At 44.3% G+C, this 20,557-nt stretch overlaps 2 protein-coding genes across 2 annotated transcripts in view; one reads left to right on the forward strand and one right to left on the reverse strand.

The window, feature by feature from the left end:
- Window positions 1-1,208, forward strand: part of Uqcrc2 (ubiquinol-cytochrome c reductase core protein 2) — a 23,346-nt gene extending 22,138 nt beyond the window's left edge. The window contains exon 14 of the mRNA XM_090357821.1: window positions 581-1,208. Within this exon, the coding sequence (XP_090213947.1) occupies window positions 581-664 (84 nt within the window). The 3' untranslated portion in view covers window positions 665-1,208. The remainder of the gene's footprint in view (window positions 1-580) is intronic.
- Window positions 627-20,128, reverse strand: Pdzd9 (PDZ domain containing 9). Its single transcript, XM_090357822.1, has 4 exons — window positions 20,054-20,128; window positions 16,841-17,020; window positions 10,217-10,406; window positions 627-1,987 (listed from the first exon to the last, which is right to left on the reverse strand). Exons 1-4 carry the CDS (start codon window positions 20,088-20,090, stop codon window positions 1,618-1,620), a joined length of 777 nt encoding a protein of 258 aa, XP_090213948.1. The 5' UTR covers window positions 20,091-20,128; the 3' UTR covers window positions 627-1,617.
- Window positions 20,129-20,557: the final 429 nt, after the last annotated feature.

Raw genomic sequence — 20,557 nt, forward strand, 5'->3', positions numbered from 1 at the left:
TCAGGCCCTGAGTTCAAGCCCAGGACTGGCAAAAAAAAAAAAAAAAAAGATGTAAAATTTGTTAACACTCAGGTGATTCATGCAGACTAATTGTCATTGTAATACAGAATCAAACATAGTCTTGCCAGTATCATTCTGCCCTGGCTTGGAATGTCTGAGATTTTTTTATGTTTTTTTGTTTTTGTTTTTGCCAGTGCTGGGCTTGAGCTCAGGGCCTGAGCACTGTCCTTGGACTTTCTCAAGGCTAGAGCTCTACCACTTGAGTCTCAGCACCATTTCCAGCTCGTTTCTATGTATGTGGTACTGAGGAATCAAACCTGGGTCTTTGTGCATGCTAGGCGAGCACTCTACCACTAGGCCAAACTCCCAGCCCTGTCTGTGAGATTTTTATCTCAATTGGTCAGTTTCACATATTATCCTGTTCAAACAAAATAATGCACTAGCCATCTGCTAGTAAATTTTCCTAAGAACTGCTACATTAGAATGTCCCATCCATAACTGTTGAAATGACAACATTTATCTGCTTGACAATATGTACATATTTCTTTTTAATTGTCTTCTTTTGTTTGTTTATTCAAAGGCTGCAAAGAAGTTTATTTCTAGTAAGAAGTCAATGGCAGCATGTGGAAATTTGTGCACTACCCCGTTTATTGATGAGCTCTAACTCAGAAGCACTGACTGCAGGGCAGAGAAACATTTTCAGAGAAACCTTTAGGCATCAAAAATCTCTTAACATGTATCTTTTTCTCAGTGAAGTGAAATAACATTAAAGCAGGTCATTATTTCAATGACCCAAAGTCAATAAAACGTTCTGCTTAAGTGTTTCTCTTGCATTTTTTTTCCTAAATATTATAAGCTGTTTGGTTTTAATGCTGTAAAGTTCACAATAATAGACTGATTTTATCAACTAAAATCAGGGAAGAATTATCAGAAACAATTAGAATTAAGGCTATGTGGCTATCAGGTAATTAGTGGTGGGTTTTTAAGATTATCAATGAGTTGAAGAGTTGAAAATCTGCCGCTTGAAAGTAACAGCAGTGAAATGATCTGGTTTTTCCTCCACCTTTTTTGCAGTAAGACTACTTCTGAAAAACAAATTCCTTATGAATCAAACCTGTATACTATTACTTAATTTTATTTGTCACTGTGGCAACATTTTCTCTAGTTCCCCTCATCTCCTTCAAATAATTACTATTGGCCAAATATTTTATTTAAAAAATAGTAGGGTTGTGAGGGAATTTCTCATGTGAACAACTTGCCAAGAAATTTTAAAGAAAAATAAGGTAGTTACCTTAAAAAGTCAAAATTCTCTACTATGTTCAGACATTGTGATACTGGGTTCCTCTGTTATATTCTCTAAGAAAAGACAGTCTTGATGCCTGAATAATGTTGCTGTTTTGAGATTTGTCAGGCCTGTAACATTCCAGGCCATCTTTTTAATTGTCACATTAAAGAAGGCCTCTAAAGTACAGTCAAGTCTTGCCTGTACTAGACTTAGTCTAGACACATATCTATAAAAATTCTTGCAAACCTGTTAGGAGGTTAAAACATCAAACGAGAGGTTTGATGTCTCAGAATCACACGTCAAACTGCCATGTGACCAGCCTTTGATTGGGGTTACTCCTTGCCCTTCTCCACTTGGGCATAGTCCTCCAGCCAAAAGGCATCTGAGGTGGAGGAGGCTGAGGAAGAGGTCTCTCTGTCGTGTTTCACCATTGTCCAATATGGAGATGGGGCTCTGGCTTCCCTCTGTTGGTCTCTGTGAACCATCACATCGCTGTTGATCCCTTCTCCAACACTAACAGTTTGACTCTTCTTTCTATATCCATGCCATTCTCTGGAGATACAGCTGGGTCTCCTTGCAGAGTGATGCCAGACTGACCGTGGGTATCGATAATACTTAAACCTCTTATCTAAAACTACGCCTTCGCTGTCATCACTACTTGGGGAAGAATCATGTTTTTCCTGCTCTGTTTTCTTTGGTGTGCTAAAAAGGAAAAAAAAAAAGGTGAAATTGATTCTTAATGTCTGAACATTGATTGTCTTATTTTGATTTTTTTTTTTAAGATACTAAAGCCGGGGGCGCTGGTGGCTCACACCTGTAATCCTAGCTACTCAGAAGGCTGAGATCTGAGGATCATAGTTCAAAGCCAGCCCAGGCACTAAAGAATGTGAGACTCTTACCTCCAATTAATCACTAGAAAATGGGAATTGGTGCTGAGGCCAAAAGGGTAGGGCCGTACATAGCCTTTAGCTAAAGAGCTCAAGGACAGTGCCCAGGCCCAGTGTCCAAGCCCCACAACCAACCAAAAAAAAAAAAAAAAAAAAAGACTGTTCAGACTGACAAGAATATGAACAGTCCTTAAGTATGCATTAATATCACTCAGGCCAGAGTGACAAGTAAGATGTGGCCATCTCCTGTTACCAGGAGAATCGAATTCAAGAGTCATTAGTGAGCACTGGCATCTTTCTGTGCCAGTCCCAGGACTTGAACTCAGGAAAGGCTTGCATGCCATCCCTGAGCTTTTTTGCTTAAGGCTGGCTTTGAACTGCAATCTGCAGCGGGGAGCAGTTCCCCGCTGGAGTATAATTCCTGCCACAGAGGGCATTGCTTCTTAGCCGCTCGTTCAAGTTGCCAGATCCATTGCATAGAGAGCATTCTTAAACTATAACCACTCCCCTCAAAAGCTTTCAAGGTTTTTCTTATAGGTTTATTTTGTATTATTTTTCTATAATTTGCCCCAATTGTTGGCCTCATTTTTAAATATGCTGAGTGCTAGATGGAAACTATACCTACAGCCCAGTGCATGCTGTCACCTGCTCTCCAGGGCTGTCCTCCAGTCTCCATCCTCAGATCTCAGCCTCCTGAGTAGCTAGGACTTTCGCTGCCAGCCACCAACTCCTTAACCTATTTGCTTCCTAAAATTTCTCTCTTCTAGAAACATGCAGCTGGACGAGTCAATTTTACTGAAAGCCATTAGGCTTTTTCTTCTTTCTTTTTCTTTTCCTTTTTCCAGTCCTGAGGTTGGGCTCAGGACCTGAGCACTGCCTTTGGGTTTTCTCAAGGCTAGAGCTCTACCACTTGAACCACAGCACCACTTCAGGCTTTTTTCTGTGTATGTGGGTACCAAGGAATCGAACCTGGGTCTTCGTGCATGCTAGGCAAGCACTCTACCACTAGGCCAAACTCCTAGCCTAAGAGAGCCACTAGTCTTATGCTTTTTTTTTTTTTTAATCCTTGATTTAGTGTTTTGAAGGAGATTTAAAAAGTCTCAGAACTATAATAGTTGTTCTGATACTCAGGTCTTCCTGAATATATGAATGAAAGAAAAAAAAAAAACCCAAGGCACTCTTTTTCCAACAGCAAGAGGTACTGAAAAGTGGAGCTGTGGCTCAAGTGGTAGAGTGGTAGCCTTGAGCAAAAAAGAAAACCAGGGACAGCCCCAGGCCCTGAGTTCAAGCCCCAGAACTAGCATACACACAAAAATTAATTTCATTTGTTTCTTAGACCCTGGTGGCTCATGCCTATATTCCTAGCTACTCAAGAGACTGAGAACTGAGGATCCCAGTTCAAAGCAAGAGACAGGCATTGGTGGCAATGGCAAAAAAAAAAAAACCCTACAGCCTACTGGGTTAGGTGCATGAGCCACCAATGCCCACCTGTTACAGCTGCATTTTATCTTCCTTAAAAATCCCACTAAGAGGAGCCAGGAGTTTGGCCTAGTGGTAGAGTGCTTGCCTAGCATGCAAAAAGACTGGGGTTCAATTCCTTGGTACCATATATATAGAAAAAAACGGAAGTGGTGCTAGGCTCAAGTGGCAGAGCACTAGCTTTGAGAAAGCCCAAGAACAGTGCTCAGGCCCTGAGTACAAGCCCCAGGACTGGAAAAAAAAAAAAAAAAAAAACCCTAAGAGCTAGGTGCCGTGGCTCACGCCTGTAATCCTAGCTACTCAGGAGGCTGAGATCTGAGGATCGAGGTTCAAAACCAGCCTGAGCACTAAAGTCTATGAGATTCTTGTCTCCAATTAGCCACTAGAACACCAGAAGTAGCACTGTGGCTCAAGGGGTAGGGCTGTAGCCTTGAGCTGAAGAGTCAGGGACAGTGCCCAGGCCCAGAGACAAGAAAGTCCATGACTCTTATCTCCAGTTAAGCACCAGAAGTGTTGGAAGTGAAGCTATGATAGATTATCAACCTTGAGCAAGAAAGCTCGGGAACAGTAAGGAGTCAGTCCTTGAGTTCAAGCTCCAGGGTTAGCATGGGCATATGCCAGCATGTGTATGTGCACATGGACATGCATGCACACATGCGCACACACACAACGGTGTATGCTCACCACACACACAAAGGTATTTGACAACTTGTCATGGACAGAGAGTAGGGCTCTCCTTTTGTTATTTTGACAGTAGGTGATAAAGTCTCCACATCTTATGGAATATTTTCTATATGTATTCACAACAATCGTCTGGAAGAAGTGTTGATATAATAAACCTTTTCTTTCCCCTTCTCTCCCTACCATGTAAATTATTAAACATTTTTTTTGCCAGTCCTGGGCCTTGAACTCAGGGCCTGGGCACTGTCCCTTGGGCTTTCTCAAGGCTAAAGCTCTACCACTTGAGCACAGTACCGTTTCTGGCTTTTTTCTGTGTATTTTGTACCGAGGAATCGAACCCGGGTCTTCATGCATTCTAGGCAAGTACTCTACCACTCGGCCAAACTCCCGGCTCTAAACGCTTTGCTCAACAAGGATTCAAATCCTGCTTGGCATTCTGTTAAGATTTCGGGCTTAAGTTGTTTAACTGCTTTTGAATAGTCAGTTGGTCTGCCATCCTCACATTTTTATAGCCTGAATTTCAAACTAGCACAACGCCATTCTCTAAGCACATGGCTAAACTGAGTACCGGTGGCCCACACCTGTAATTCTTACTACCCAGGAGTCTTGAGACCTAAGGATCCCTGTTCAAAGTCAGCCTGAGCTTTGTGGCTCAAGTGGTAGAGCACTAGCCTTAAGCAAAAAGTGACCCTGACCCATCTTGTGGTTTTTAGGAGAAACCAGATACAGGTTCTTTCCATAAAATCCTAGTTCTGTAAATTTAGCAACTAATGTCAATATTTTTATTTTAAAATGTTTGCAGTAGGAAAGCATCAGAACTCTTTTTAAAAATTATAAACATACAGGTCAAGAAATGGGAGTGTTACTGAGCTCTGGATAAAACTACCAAGTTTCCATTTTTCTCAGTTCACTGCAGTTTTGGTATAAGGTGTTTGGGTTTGATTTGTCAGTTGTAGGTCTTGAATTCAGGACCTGGGTGCTGTTCCTGAGCTTCTCTGTGCTTAAGGTTGGCACTCTACCACTCGAGCCACAGTGCCATTGCTGCTATTTCTGAGTGGTTTACTGGATATAAGAATCTCATGGGGACTGCCCAGGCTGGCTTCAAACCACGATCCTTAGATGTCAGCCCCCTGAATAGCTAAGATTATAGATATGAGCCACCAGCACCTGGCATGGTATAAGAGTGTTTTCTTTTGTTTTGTTCTTGTTTGATGCCAGTATTAGGGCTTGAACTCAGTCTCACACATTTACTTGGTTTTATCACAAAAGGCTGGTGCCCCCTTGAACTACACCTCCATTTCTGGCTTTTTACTAACTGTAGATAAGAGTCTCACAGACTTTCCTGCCCAAGCCAACTTTGAACCATCATCCTCAGATTTCAGCCTCCTGAGTAGCTAGGATTACAGGCATGAGGCACCAGTACATGGCTACTTCAGGGTGGGGGGTTGTTTTTTTTTTTTTTAATGTTGTGGGAGCTAAGCAAAGCACATTAAATGACTGGGACTCAAGTTTGAGTCTCTGTGAATATATAATATGAGTCATTTTCTACCCTTCACCAAGTCCCTAGCTATATATTCTTGAGCCCATTCCCACAAGCAAGGCTGTGTTCAGAACTCCTGGCAGAACTGAGGGCCACTCTTACATCAGAGCTCTGAATTTGTTACTAGAGAAAGGATCTCATTCTACATTTCCTCATGTTCTACAGAACATTCTGGTATAGCTAATCCTTAGAAGAGTCCTGGTTTCTTCCTGTTACAGATAAAGAAGAAAATTCAGAGATTATGTAGGGGATTTGTCAAGATTCAAAGCTAGATTGCAAGTTCTAATTCATCTTTTCAATACGTGAGCCCTTCACCATATGGAAAGCTCAGAACAACCATTGTATATTCAGAACAAAACAGATTTGGTCCCTGCTTTCATGAAATATACATGTTCCCAGGGAGACACAGTAAACAACTGCTTATACCAATGATTCAATTAAAGTTGATATCAGCCAGAAGTGGAGCTGAGGCACAAGTGATAGAGCATCAGCCTTGAGAGAGAAAGAAGCTAAGAGACAGTAATCAAGCCATGAGTTCAAGCCCCAACATACACACATGCACACAGGCGCACGCGCGCACACACACACACACACACACACACACACGATTATCAACAGTGCAATGAGAACACAACAGTTCTGGGTTTTGCCATCAGATTGCGACACATGTAGACAAAAAGAAGCAACACAAGAGTGGAGGCATGGCTCAGCAGTAGAGGTCCTGCCTAGCAAATGCTATACACTAAGTTCAAACCCTAGGATCACAAGAAACAACAGAAAAAGAAGACAAATACAAGGCAGAAAACTAAAAGCCAAATTGACTAGAGGGATGGAGAAAAATGTTATGAAATAAAGGTAGACTATCCATAGCATAGGCTAAGAAAATAGCCTAGTTTGGGGTGGTTTTTTTTGGGGGGGGATGGGGTACGAGGTGTTGTCAGTCCAGGGGCTTCAACTCAGGGCCTAAGCACTGTCCTTGGACATTTTTGCTCAAGACTAGCACTCTAGGGGCTGGGAGCTTGGCCTACTGGTAGAGTGCTTGCCTAGCATGCACGACACTCTGGGTTCGATTCCTCAGTACCACATACACTGAAAAAAAGCCAGAAGTGGAGCTGTGACTCGAGTGGTAGAGCGCTGGCCTTGAAGAAAGCCCAAGGATGCTGCTTTGGCCCTGAGTTCAAGCCCCAAGGCTGGCAGAAAAAAAAAAAAAGACTAGCACTCTGCCACTGGAGCCACTTCTGGCTTTTTCTATGTATGTGGTCCTAAGGAATCAAATCCAGGGCTTTATGCATGCTAGACAAACACTCTACCACTAGGCCACACTCCCAGACTCAGCCTTAAAATTTTAAGACAGAACATACCATGACCCATTTTGGAGTAGAAAACAGTCATCTCATATAAAAACCGAATAGGAGGCCAGGTGCTCATCACTCCCTTATGCCTGTCATCCTAGCTACTCAGGAGGCTGAGATCTCAGGATCATGGTTCAAAGCCAGTCCAGGCCAGAAAGTTCGTGAGAATCTTGTATACAATTAAGCACCCAAAAAAGCTGCAAGTAGAGTTCTAGCTCAAGTAATATGGCACCAGGCTTGAGAACACATGCATGGAAAGAAATTAGCACCAAAACAAACAAAAACTGCATAGGAGGCAAGAATAGACTTAGGTAGACCATTTGGTGGCTCTAAGATCCTAGCCAGGGAGAAGCACCATGTGAGAAGACTGGAGTTTGGGACAAAGCCTAGTGGTTCATTTAGAACAATAGGGGACCATGGAAAAGTTAAACACAGCCCTCAATTTCTAGTTTATTCAGCAAGGTACACACTCCTCCCATGCAAAGATAGTAGGATCACTTATTATAATTTGGGTATGAAGTTTCCCCAGAAGTTTCATGGGTTGAATACTTGCTCCTAGCTACTGTCACTGTTTTCTATGGTTCTAGAAACTTCAGGAACTGCCCCATAGTTGCAGGAAGTAGTTAACTGGGGCCTGGTGTCTCATGCCTGTAATCCTATCTACACAGGAGGAATTGAGATCTGAAGGTTGGGATCTGAAAGGAGCCTGGGAACAGAGAAACCCAAGAGATGCTTCTCACAATTAACCAGCCAAAATGGAAGGAAGGAAGGAAGGAAGAAAGGAATGAAGGAAGGAAGGAAGGAAGGAAGGAAGGAAGGAAGGAAAGAAAGAAGGAAGGAAGGAAGGAAGGAAAGAAGGGAGGGAGGGGAGGGGAAGGGAGGGGAAGGGAAGGGAAGGGAGGGGAGGGGAGGGGAGGGGAGGGCAAGGAAGGGGAGGGGTGGGGAGGGAAGGATGAAGGGGAAGAAAAGAAAAGGAAAGTAGTTCAAGTAGTAGAGTGCCTGCTTTGAAAGGAAAAAGCCAAGCAAAAGCTGTGAGTACAAACCCCAGAACTGGTACAAAGAAAGAGAGAGAGAGAGATAAAGAAAGAAAAACAGGGCCGGGAGTTTGGCCTAGTGGTTAAAGTGCTTGCCTAGCATGCATGAAGATCCGGGTTCGATTCCTTGGTACCACATACATAGAAAAAAGCCAGAAGTGGTGCTGAGGCTCAAGTGGTAGAGCTCTAGCCTTGAGAAAGTCCAAGGACAGTGCTCAGGCCCTGAGCTCAAGCCCAGGACTGGCAAAAAAAAAAAAAAAAAGAAATCTTAAAAAAATAAAAAAGAAAAAAGAAAGAAAAACAAAAGTGGGGTGTGGGGGGATGTAACGTACTATTGGGAAGAATAAGAGAGAGAAATAAATTGGAGAGTATAATTCTCAGCATATGGGATTTTTGGTTTGGGGGTGTATGTGGGTGCAGGTGGGTGCTGGTCCAGGGCCTGGGTACTGTCCCTGAGCTTCTTTGTGCAAGGCTGACTTCAAACCATAATCCTCACATCTAAACCTCCTGAGTAGCTAGGGTGACAGGCGTGAGCTCCCATGTGTTTTAAGGGCCGATCGGATGGACACATTGCAGGTAGGTTTTGGGGACAGTGTTCTCATCAATGCCTGCTGGTTGTTTTGGGGTTTTTTTGTTTTTGTTTTTTTTTTTTACTCTTTTTTTTTATTGTAATTAGTAAAAGGGTTACATGATATTTGCCAGATAGAAGGTGCATTAATTCACATACATTGATACCCTTCATATGTCTTGGTACCCATTACCCTCCCCCCCTCGCCCCCCACCCGTCTTGGTTTTCCCCCCTTCCCTATCCAATTTCAAATAACCAAATACAAATAAATTCAATATATCAGATAACAAAGTGAGATACTATAACAATATGAGATAACCAAGGGACAGCAAAGGAGATGAGAGACAACATAGTACATTAAGGACAACAATCATTCATTATATGGCTTTTGTTTCAATATCCTGGAGGTCCTTTCAATTAGCTTCATACTATATGGCCTTATGTATCAAGATTTTGCTCTATTGCAGATCTCTGCTAGTAGAGCCCAAGGTTTCTACTGATTATGATGAATGAGGGAAACCATTGAGCCTAAGTTCCTTTGAGTCTGGCTTACTTCACTTAATATGATTTTTTCTAAGTCTTTCCATTTCCTAACACATGGGGCGATGTCATTCTTTCTGACAGCAGCATAGAATTCCATTGTGTACAAATACCACAACTTGTTGATCCACTCATCGACTAAGGGACATCTAGGTTGGTTCCATATCTTTGCTATGGTGAATAGTGCTGCAATGAACATTGTTGTGCTAGTGGATTTAGTATGTCCTTGTTTCTGGATGGTTGGGTAAATGCCAAGTAGTGGAATTGCTGGGTCACAGGGGAGTTCTATGTTTAGTCTTTTGAGGCACTGCCACACTGCTTTCCATAGTGGTTGAACGAGTTTGCACTCCCACCAACAGTGTAGTAGTGATCCCTCCTGGCTACATCCCCTCCCTGCTGGTTGTTTTTGAACTACAAATTGCCTTTATCCTGTTTCCTCATGTGAGGGCCTGCAGAACCTTTTCTGAAAAGATCTGGAAATTCACAGAATTATTCTGGCAGTATCATTAATTCCTTTTTCTTCCGTTCTTTCTTCCTTCCTTCCTTTTCTTTTTCTTTTTGTTGTTGTTGGTGGTGGTTGTGGGGCTTGAACTGAGGGTACTGTCCATGAGTCTCTGTATTCAAGGCTAGCGCTCTACCACTTGAGCCACAACACCCTTCTGTATGTGGTACCCAGGAATCGAACCTAGGATTTGTGCATGCTAGACAAGCACTCTACCACTAGGCCAGGCGCCCAACCCCTAAATCTCCTTTCTAAAGCTCCTTTACATGTGATGAATCCTACATTAAACCAAGACCCTGTGCTCCGAGGCTTTGGTACTGTAACAGAGTTCCAAAATTAACTACTTACTATTGTTCAGGAGATTTGGCTTCCGGGATTAAATTATATATTTCTTGCCATTCTTCGGGTATGTCGATAAAATCTCGATACACTTTGATTTGTAGCACTGTTCCTATGGTGATATGTTGCAAAAGCTTGAAAAATTCCCGAAGAGTATATCCTAATACATTGGCGTAGCCAACACTGATCAGAACATCCCCTAAAGGAAGAAAACCAGTACAAGCAAAATGAAGAGAATGCTATGAAGAGATCCATACTAGTTGTTGGCTTTATTGAAAACCATTTAAGTTTATGGGTTCATATGGGTTCAGATCTCACTCAGGAGAGTGAGATCTGAGAATCATTGTTGGGAAAAACATTCCTGATGAGGCACTGTAAGTTAGCTTGCCTACATCCTACATAAGATGTGTAGGCCAGGCGTGGGGGCTCATGCCTGTGATCCTAGCTATTCAGGAGGCTGAGATCTGAGGATTACAGTTCAAAGCCAGCCCAGGGACTAATGTCTGTGAGAGTCTTATCTCCAATTAACCACTAGAAAACTTCAAGTGGCACTGTGGCTCAAGGGATAGGGTGGTAGTCTGGAGCTGAAGAGCTCAGGGACAATGCCCAGGCCCAGAGTTCAGATCCCATGACTGAAAAGAAAATGTGTAGACAGAGCATACCTTGGTTCAAAGAAATTTCACAGCTAGGTCTACTTTAAGAAATTTTTGTGTGTACTAGGACTTGAACTCAGGGCATCGCATTCTCACTTCACTTCTTTGCTCCAGGCTAGCCCTCTACCACTTGAGTCACACCTCCACTTCTGGCATTTTGCTAGTTATTTGGAGAGAAGAGTCTCACTACTTTCCTTCACAGGCTGGCTTTGGATGTTGACCCTCAGATCTCAGCCTCTTGAGTAGCAGGGATTACAGGTGTGAGACACTGGCACACACCAGGTCTCCTATTTTACCACAATGTTGAACAGGACAGAGCCATTGCAGCACTGGAAGTTTTATTACATCTTAGCAACAAAGCCCTGACCTTCAAAACAGAGAAAGCTTTATAAAATTTTTTTAAATAAAAATAAAAACAGCCAATTGTGTGTACACATCTCCCCTACACTAATAGCAAGGACACAGATGTGAATAACACAAGTTACCACAGCTGCTCCCATCTGGGGCAGGAGGTGTCAGGGAGAGCTACTCCAAGGACTCATTCCATGTGGCCTTCTCTCATCGCCTTTTCCAAGCCTAGTTCAAAGCCACTCTAGGCAGGACAGTCCATGAGACTCTTATCTCTAGTTAACCACAGAGGAAGACGAAGATGAAGACGAAGACGAAGAAGAAGAAGAAGAAGAAGAAGGAGGAGGAGGAGGAGGAGGAGGAGGAGGAGGAGGAGGAGGAGGAGGAGGAGGAAGAGGAAATGATAGAGCACCAGCATTGATGGAAAAAGCCAAATGAAAGCCCAAGGCCCTGAGTTCAAGTCCCAGTTCTAGCACAGAGTGGAGAGGGGAGGGAGGGAGGAAGAGAGAGAGGCAGACAGAGACAGGAAGCAAGGAAGCAAGGAAGGAAGGAAGGAAAGAGGGAAGAGAGGGGAGGGAAAAGGAAGGAAAGAGGAAGAAAAGAAAGAAGGAAAAGAAGGAAGGAAAAAAACAAACTTATTTTTAGTTTAATGTTTTAGTTTATTTTAGGTTTAAGTTTTAGTTGAAAAGTAATGACTTGTCATTCTGCTTAATTGGGTTGTAAAAGGAAGACAAATCAAGAGAGCAGAGATTGGGTACAGTGCTTGCCTAGCATACATGAAGCCCTGGGTTCAATTCCTTGGTACTACATACACAGAAAAAGCCAGAAGTGATGCTGTGGCTCAGGTGGCAGAGCGCTAGTCTTGAGAAAGCCCAAAGACAATGCTCAGGCTTTGAGTTTAAATCCCAGGACTGGCAAAAAAAAAATAAAATAAAATAAAAAAGAGATGGACTCGGGAGTTTGGCCTAGTGGTAGACTGCTTGTCTAGCATGCACGAACACCTAAGTTTGATTCCTCAGTACCACAGACACAGAAAACAGCCAGAAATTATGTTGTGATTCAAGTAGTAGAGCTCTTGCCTTGAGCATTGCCCAAGGACAGTGCTCAGACCCTGAGTTCAAGCCCCAGAATGAGACAGAGAGAGACAAAGACAAAGACAGAGACAGAGACGGGGGGGGGGGGGGGAGAGGGAGAGACAGAGAGAGAGAAAGAGAGAGAGAAGGGAAGGGAAGGGAAGGGAAGGGAAGGGAAGGGAAGGGAAGGGAAGGGAAGGGAAGGGAAGGGAAGAGAAGAGAAGAGAAGTATACTCCCTGACTGTGTAGATATCAACATCGCTCTTCCGGCAGAGGCTCCAGTTTGGTATCTATGAACAACAACCTCATACATCTTTTTTTCTGTTTTACTGGGCCTTAAGAATGACATGGTATAAACCTCGTTTTAGCCAGTTGCCACTAGTTCACATCTGTAATTCTAACTCTTTAGGAGGCTGAGCTCTCAGGGTAAAAGTTCAAACCCATCTCAGGCAAACAAACAAAAGAGACTCTTACCACCAAAAAGCTGAAAGTAGAGTTGTGGCTCTAGTGGTAGAGCACCAGCCTTGAACAAAAAGTTTAAGGATAGCCCTTGGGTCCTGAGTTCAAGTCCCAGGACTGGCACAAAAAAAAAGTCTGAAATACTGAGTTTTGGAAACATCAGCATTGAACACAGTGGTTAAACTCCCTCTTCATTAAAACCTCACTTTAATTTTTTTTTGTGGGTCATGGGACTTGTACTTGGCCTGGACGCTGTCCCTGAGCTCTTCAGCTCAAGGCTACCACCCTACCCTTGAGCCAAGCCCCACTTCCAGCTTTCTAGAGGTTAATTGGAGATAAGAGTCTCAGGTCTTTTTGTGCCTGGGATGGCTTTGAACCTTGATCCTCAGATCTTAGCCTCCTGAGTAGCTAGGATTACAGGTTCGAGCCACTGCCCAGCTTAAAAAAAAATTTTTTTTTGGAGGGCTGGGAGCATAACCTAGTGAAAGAGTGCTCGCCTAGCATGCACAAAGCCCTGAGTTCAACTCTTCAGTACCACATACACAGAAAAAGCTGGAAGTGGTGCTGTGTGGCTCAAGTGGCAGAATACTAGCCTTGAGCAAAAAGTATCCAAGGACAGTGCCAAGGCTTCGAGTTCAAGCCCCAGGACTGTCAAAAAAAAAAAAGCCTCATTTTTAGTTCTTAAGTAATTGGCTAAGGAGTTATGTTTCTAGGAATACATAGTTTCAGATCCTTGCTCTGACCACAGACTTGGCTGTATATAGTGAATAAATTAATGTCTAGTGACTAAATTTCATGATCCACATTCCAGGACTGTTACAAAGATTAAATTCAATAGATTCAGAAACACCTCATACAATCCTTGGGACAAATACTCATTCACTGCTAATTCACAGTCCATCTTCTTTCTTTTCTTTCTCTTTCTTTCCTTCCTTCCTTCCTTCCTTCCTCCCTTCCTTCCTTCCTTCCTTCCTTCCTTCTTTCCTTCCTTTTCTTTTATGACGGTCATGGACCTTGAACTCTGGGCTTGAGCACTGTCCTGAGCTCTTCAGCTCAAGGCTACCTCCCTACCCCTTAGCCACAGTGCCACTTTCTGTTTCTAGTGGTTATTTGGAAATAAGAGTTCCACTTTAGTGCCTGGGCTGGCTTTGAACCGAAATCCTCCTGAGTAGCTAGGATTACAGGCATGAGCCACCACGCCCAGCAAGATCTCACATTCTTGCTTAACTTTTTTACTCAAGGCTGGTTCTCTACCAATTGAGCCACTCCTTCACTTCCAGGTTTGTGCTGGTTAACTGGAAATAAGAATCTGTTGCATTTGTCTGTCTGGCCTGGCTTCTGTAATACCCTGGCAGGCTTAGCTACCAAGTTGTTTTTTTGTTTTTGTTTTGTTTTTTTGTAAAAATACTTCACCTGCCCTACCACCTGCGAGTGGTAAGGACCACCTGCAGGTGGTTTCATCTTCATGGTTATTGACCATGGGACATGGTCAGGTGACATCATTAGATGACTACCACCTGCGTGTGGTGTTTACCTTTAAAAGCTCATGCTCTCTATCAACCTAAAGTTGGAGAGTAGCTGTTGCACTGCCACTAAATTGACTCCTAGCTCTGTTCACTGAGTGATGGGGACTCTATTGCGGTACCATTCAAGGCCCCCCAAAATGGCTGGGATATTACAAGGGACAGTGCCCAAGCCCTGAGTTCAAGCCCCATTTTTTTTAAATCATTGTAGAGACTCTATAAGAACAGCTAAGGCGAAATAATGGACAAGATTTCTAGAGCACTTGTTTTCAGAACACTTTCATCCAGGAGTTCAGCAAATCCTAGCAACTTCTACCCAAGATGGGATTCTCTCTATATACGGAAGAGGCAGCTGACACCTAGAAAACTTGGGGGCTTTGTTCACAATCACAGAGTTCAAAATTGATAGCGCGTAGGCCTGAGTTCAGAGCAGCTACCCTGAAAAATCTTTCCCCCCAATGACTCCATCTCTTTGCATTCCCTACTCCTGGGCACAGCCCAGGCCCAGATCAGGCACTGGGAATACACATTTTACCAGTTACAAAACATAGTCACTCAAAGACCTGAGAAATGGTACTATTCTTTTTGTTTTGTTCTGCCAGTCCTGGGCTTAATTAAGCTCAGGGCCTGAGCACTGTCCTTGGACTTTCTCTAGGCTAGAGCTCTACCACTTGAGCCTCCGCACCGCTTCCAGCTTTTTTGTTGTTTTCTATGTATGTGATACCGAGGAATCAAACCCGGGTCTTCATGCATGCTAGGCAAGCACTCTACCACCAGACCAAACTTCTGGCCCTTCTGGTGCTATTCTTAACAAGGCCTTTGGTTACTGCAGTCTGGGAATGGAGTCCAAATTCCAGTGCTTTAGAATGACTATACCCAAAGACACACTTAGCTTAGTCTCTGTAAGATAGATGAGCACAGAATCGTCCTCTGAGGTTTGGGACAGAGCAGAGTGAGGACAAATGTTCATGATGAAAGGAAAACTCATTGTGCACAGTTAGGCTCTGGAATGACCCCATGCTTATGAGGTAAAGATGCACTGACTGGAACAAGGAACTTAGTCTCACTAGCTTTGGTTTTCTCACCTGTAAAAGGGAGAGCTTCCAGTTTCTGCCTAGGGTTATTGTAAAAAATAAAATGAAAACTGGTCACCAGTGGTACATGTCTATAATCCTAACTACTCAAGAGGGTAACATTTGAGGCTCACAGCTCAAAAAGCTAGCCGGACACCTGCAATACTAGCACTCAGGAGGCTGAGATCTGAGGATGGCGGTTCAAAGCCAGCCCGGGCACAAAAGTCCATGAAACTCTTAATCTTAAATTAACCACCAGAAAACCAGAAGTAGTGCCGTGGCTCAAGTGGTAGAGTGTGCTGAAGAGCTCAGGGACAGCATCCAGGCTCAGAGTTCAAGCCCCATGATCAACCAAAAAATAAAGCCAGCCTGATCCAGTCAGGGGTGGCTGTTTAGGAGTTTGAGAGCTGAGGATCTCACGGTTCAAAGCCAGCCAAGCAGGAAAGTCTGTGAGACTCTTATCTCCAATAAACCACCCAAAAGCCACAAGTGAAGCTGTGGTTCAAAGTAGTAGAGAGCTCAGGGACAGCACTCAGTCTTTAAGTTCAAGCCCCAGTACTGGCAGGAAAGAAAAAGAAACATAATAGCACACCAACAATGAGGGCTCTATAAGTTAGTAATTGGTTAGCAATTGCTTGCCTTCTGAATGTTCTCAGAAAGTTATACTGGGGCTGGGAGTGTTGCCTAGTGGTAAAAGTGCTCATTTAGCATACACAAAAGCCCAGGGTTCAATTTCTTGGTACCACATACACAGAATAAAGCAGAAATGGTGCTGTGGCTCAAGGATAGAGTGCTAGCTTTGAGAAAATTCATGGACAATGCACAGGCCCTGAGTTCAAGCCCCAGGACTGGAACTTTTTTAAAAAAGGAAAAGAAAGCTATAGCTGACACCAGCGGCTCAAGCCTGTAATCCTAACTATTCAGGAGGCTGAGATCTGAGGTTTGCAGTTCAAAGCCAACCTTGACACAAAAGTCTGAGAGACTTTTTGTGTGTGGGGGGGGGGGTAGGGGGGGTGTCACAGGGCTTGAACTTGGCCTGGGTGCTGTTCCTGAGCTCTTCAACACAAGGCTACTGCCCTACCCCTGGGCCTGGGAGTTGTCCCTGAGTGCTTCAGCTCAAGGTTACTACCATACCCTTGAGCCACGCCCTACTTCCTATTTTCTAGTGGTTAATTCAAGTCTCAGGTCCTTTTTTGCCCGGGCTGGCTTTGAACCACCATCCTCAGATCTCAGCCTCCTGAGTAGCTAGGATCACAGGCGTGAGCCTCCCCACCCAGCTGAGAGACTCTTATCTCTAACTACCAGAAAATCAGTAGTGCTGTGGCTCAAAGTGGTAGAGCAAGCTGGGCACTGTGACTCACAGCGGGCCCTGAGTTCAAGCCTCATCACCGACCAAAAAAAAAAGAAAAGTAAGACAGACGTATACCGAAACCTCGTGACTCCCCGGAGGCAGGAGGGAGGGAGGCCAGGGAATGAGTGGTTGTGGGCTGGGAAAACGACTCACCTGGCTTAAGCTTGCCATCTCTGGCGGCAGCCCCCTTTTTGATGAGGTGGGTGATTTGAAGATAGGGCCCGTGCTGGATGATGACAAGGCCCAACCCCCGGCTGGTCACAGTGAGTTTGGTCTTCTGAGTTCTGCTCAAGTCGTGCACAGAGGTCTTGGCATTGAAGCTGATTCGTCTTTCTGACACAGACAGGGGGACATGATTCAATCATTGATCAAATGATCCTGAGGCTCTGAGGCTAAATGCCTGCCACCGCTATATACACGTCTAATTCCTCAATTTCCCTGCCTGAGAAATGAGGACTGTGAAAGTATTATGGAAATATGTCGAGACGTGTGTGTGCGCATGTGTGTGTGGACTGAGTCTTGAACTCAAGACTTGGGCTCTGTCTTTTTTCGAGTTTCACTCAACTGGTGTGCTACCACTTAAGCCACAGGTCCACTCTTGGCTTTTTGCTGGCTAATTGGAAATAAGAATCTCCTGGGACTGGGAATGTGGCTTAGTGGTAGGCCCCCGTTCAAAAAAAAAAAAAATCAAGCCAAACAACAAAAAGAATCTCTTGGATTTGTCTGCCATAGCTGGTTTTGAACCATGACCCTCAAATCTCAGGCTCCTAAGCATCTAGGGTTATAGGTGTGAGCTACCAGCACCCAACAACATTACAGGAATTAAATGAAACCATAAGGGCTAGGAGTGCGGCCTAATGGTAGAGTGCTTTCCTAGCATGCACAAAGACCCGAGTTCAATTCCTCGGTACCACATACATAGAAAAAGCCGGAAGTGGTGCTATGGCTCACGTGGGAGAGCTCTAGCCTTGAGAAAGTCCAAGGAATAGTGCTCAGGCCCTGAGCTCAAGCCCAAGACTGGACATAGTGGTTCATGCCTGTAATCTTAGCTACTTAGGAGACTGAGATTTGAAGATCTCAGTTTGAAGCAGCCTAAAGAGAAAAATTCATGACTCTTATCTCCAATTAATCAGCAAAGAAGCCAGAGATGGAGCCGTGACTCAAGTGGTAGAGCTCCAACCTTGAGAAAGAAAAAAGCCAAGAAAAAGTGGCCTGGTTTTTAGTTCATGCCCCAGGATTGGCACCAAAAAATATAATAATAACCTGGGCTAGGAGCATGGCCTACTGGTAGAGTGCTTGCCTAGCATGCATGAAGCCCTGGGTTCAATTCCTCAGTACCACATACACAGAAAAAAACAGAATTGGTGGTTGGCTCAAGTGGTAGAGCACTAGCCTTGAGAAAGCCAGAAGACAGTGTCCAGACCCTGAGCTCAAGCCCCAGTACTAGCCAAAAATAAATAATAAATAAAAGTGGCTGTTGTGTGTTTCGGGGGTTTGAAACCCAGAGTAGAATGAAAAAAATAAACGTATCACAGTCACCTAAATGTATCATGGTTGTGACCTAGCAAATGGGCAGAAGATGGATTAAAAAAACTTCTGAGGGGGCCAGGAGTGTGGCCTAGTGGTAAGAATGTTTCCCTAGCATGCACAAAGCCCTGGGTTCCATTCCTCGTTACCCCATATACAGAAAAAGCCAGAAGTGGAGGTGTGGCTCAAGTGGCAGAGCACTATCTTTGAGCAAGATGTGTCCAAAGGCAGAGCCCAGGCCCTGAGTTCAAGTCCCAGGACTGGCAAAAAAAAAAAAAAACTTTTGGGAAAAATGAATCTGAAGACTCTGGAGACAACTGGTCAACTGGTTGTGAGACGAACTAAAACTTACTTTCTTCAGAACCACATTTTACAAGCAAATATTTAAAAATAAGGGATTTACTCCACCTCCCTCCCCCACCGAGGAAACTTCTAAAGGGTCCCTTTCAGTGCACAGGAAATTTCAGGGTAGAGCTGTTCTCAATAACCTTTTCCAGGCCAGGAGCATAGCCTAGTGGTAGAGTGCTCACCTAGCATGCACGAAGCCCTGGGTTCGATTCCTCAGTACCACATACACAGGAAAAAGCCAAAGTGGCCCTGTGGCTTAAGTGGCAGAGCACTAGCCTTGTCCAAAAAGCATTCAAGAATAGTACCCAGACCCTGAGTTCAAGCCCCAGGACTGGCAATAATAATAATACAAACCTTTTCCAATATTGCACCCACAATTCTGTCACAAAGACCAGCAACACTCCCCAGCTTGCCAAGCCTTTGCTGAATCCATGTGATGTTTGGGGGGGCTCCCACAGCTATTGTGAGCTCATGAAGGGCTCTGAACCCTTTCCCCAAAGCCCTACTCCTACCCCAGTTTGCAAATTACATGTGGTTATCATGGAATCCATGGAAGCTAGTTTTAAAAGACAACAGAGTTAAGTAGGAGAAGCCAGATTCTCAACAAGCTCCATTGAGAACTCCATTTTGTTTTCAAATGCTGTTTTGTTTTACATGTCCTGGGGCTTGAACTCAGGACCTGGGTGCTGTGCTGAGGTTTTCTTTTTTCCTTTCTTTCTTTCTTTTCTTTTTTTCTTTTTTTTTTTGCTTAGTGCTCTACCACTTAAGCCACATCACAACTTCCAGCTTTTTGGTTGCACAGAGTTTCTTACCCAGGCTGGCTTTAAACTGTGATCCTAAGATCTCAGTCACCTGAGTAGTTAAGATTATAGATGTGAATCATTGGCATCTGACTGATGACTCCATTTTTTTTAATGACCTTCTCCATAGAAAAGGCCAAACTCTAGAACTAAACAAATGAGTGTGGAGGAAGGTCTATAGGGTGCCAAGAGCCAGTTGGTGGGTAATTCTAGGGTTGGTGGGCCTGTTCTTTGCCTTGACTGTGGTGGTTATGGTTCAGTGTGGCTATATGTGAGTCAAAACACATAGGTCTGAGCAGGGCAGGGTGTCTCACACCTGCAATCCTAGCTACTCAGGAGGCTGAGATCTGAGGATCACAGTTCAAAGCCACCCCGGGCACTATAAAATCTGTGAGACTCTTACCGCCAATTAACCATCAGAAAACTGGAAGTGGCACTATGGCTCAAGGGGTAGGGTAGTAGCCTTGAGCTGAAGAGCTCAGGAACAATGCTCAGACCTAGAGTTCAAGTCCAACAACCAATAAATAAATAAATTGATTAATTAAATACTCATAGGTCCACTGAGAAGCAAGGTTCTTACTCCCTGTAAATTACACCTGGATACCAAGCCTGTGGTGCTACCACACACACCCCCCTCATTCTGCATGGGGTGCAAGACGTACCCAGATCACCACCCTCTCTCCCTACTCACCATTTCCAGTTTTGCTTTTCTGGGAGGCCCTCTCCATGACCCCGAGCGGGGGGCCGGACTGGGGGAGGGGGCGGGAGGTTCGGGAGCGCCTCCTGGGGGCGAGGCTTCAGTCGTTCCAGCTCTCCAACAGTTTGGAATCCAGAAGCCAGTGCCTGGAGGGGTCAACCGCGAGCAGAGGCCGGACCCGGGGCGCCGTCCTCGGATGACCACCAGGGGGAGCTGCGAGGCCGCAGCCCAGGAGTTGCTCAAGCTAAAGCCATGGGTGAAAAACTTTCAGTGCCAGGAAACTACTGCTGGAACAAGAGAAGGGCCAAGGCTCACACACTTGAGTTCTTCATTTATGGTGAAATAATGAAATGGGGACTGGGAGAAGAAGATCATAGGAAATCTCAGAATACAGAAGATCTCATACACTCATGTACGTACACACACACACACACACACACACACACACACACTAATGATGTATTTGCAATATTGTTGTATCAACAACTTCAATTGCTT

This window comes from Megascapheus bottae, chromosome 25 (assembly GCF_031878675.1).
Source record: "Megascapheus bottae isolate mThoBot1 chromosome 25, mThoBot2.hap1, whole genome shotgun sequence".
NCBI classification, from domain to species: Eukaryota; Metazoa; Chordata; class Mammalia; order Rodentia; family Geomyidae; genus Megascapheus; species Megascapheus bottae.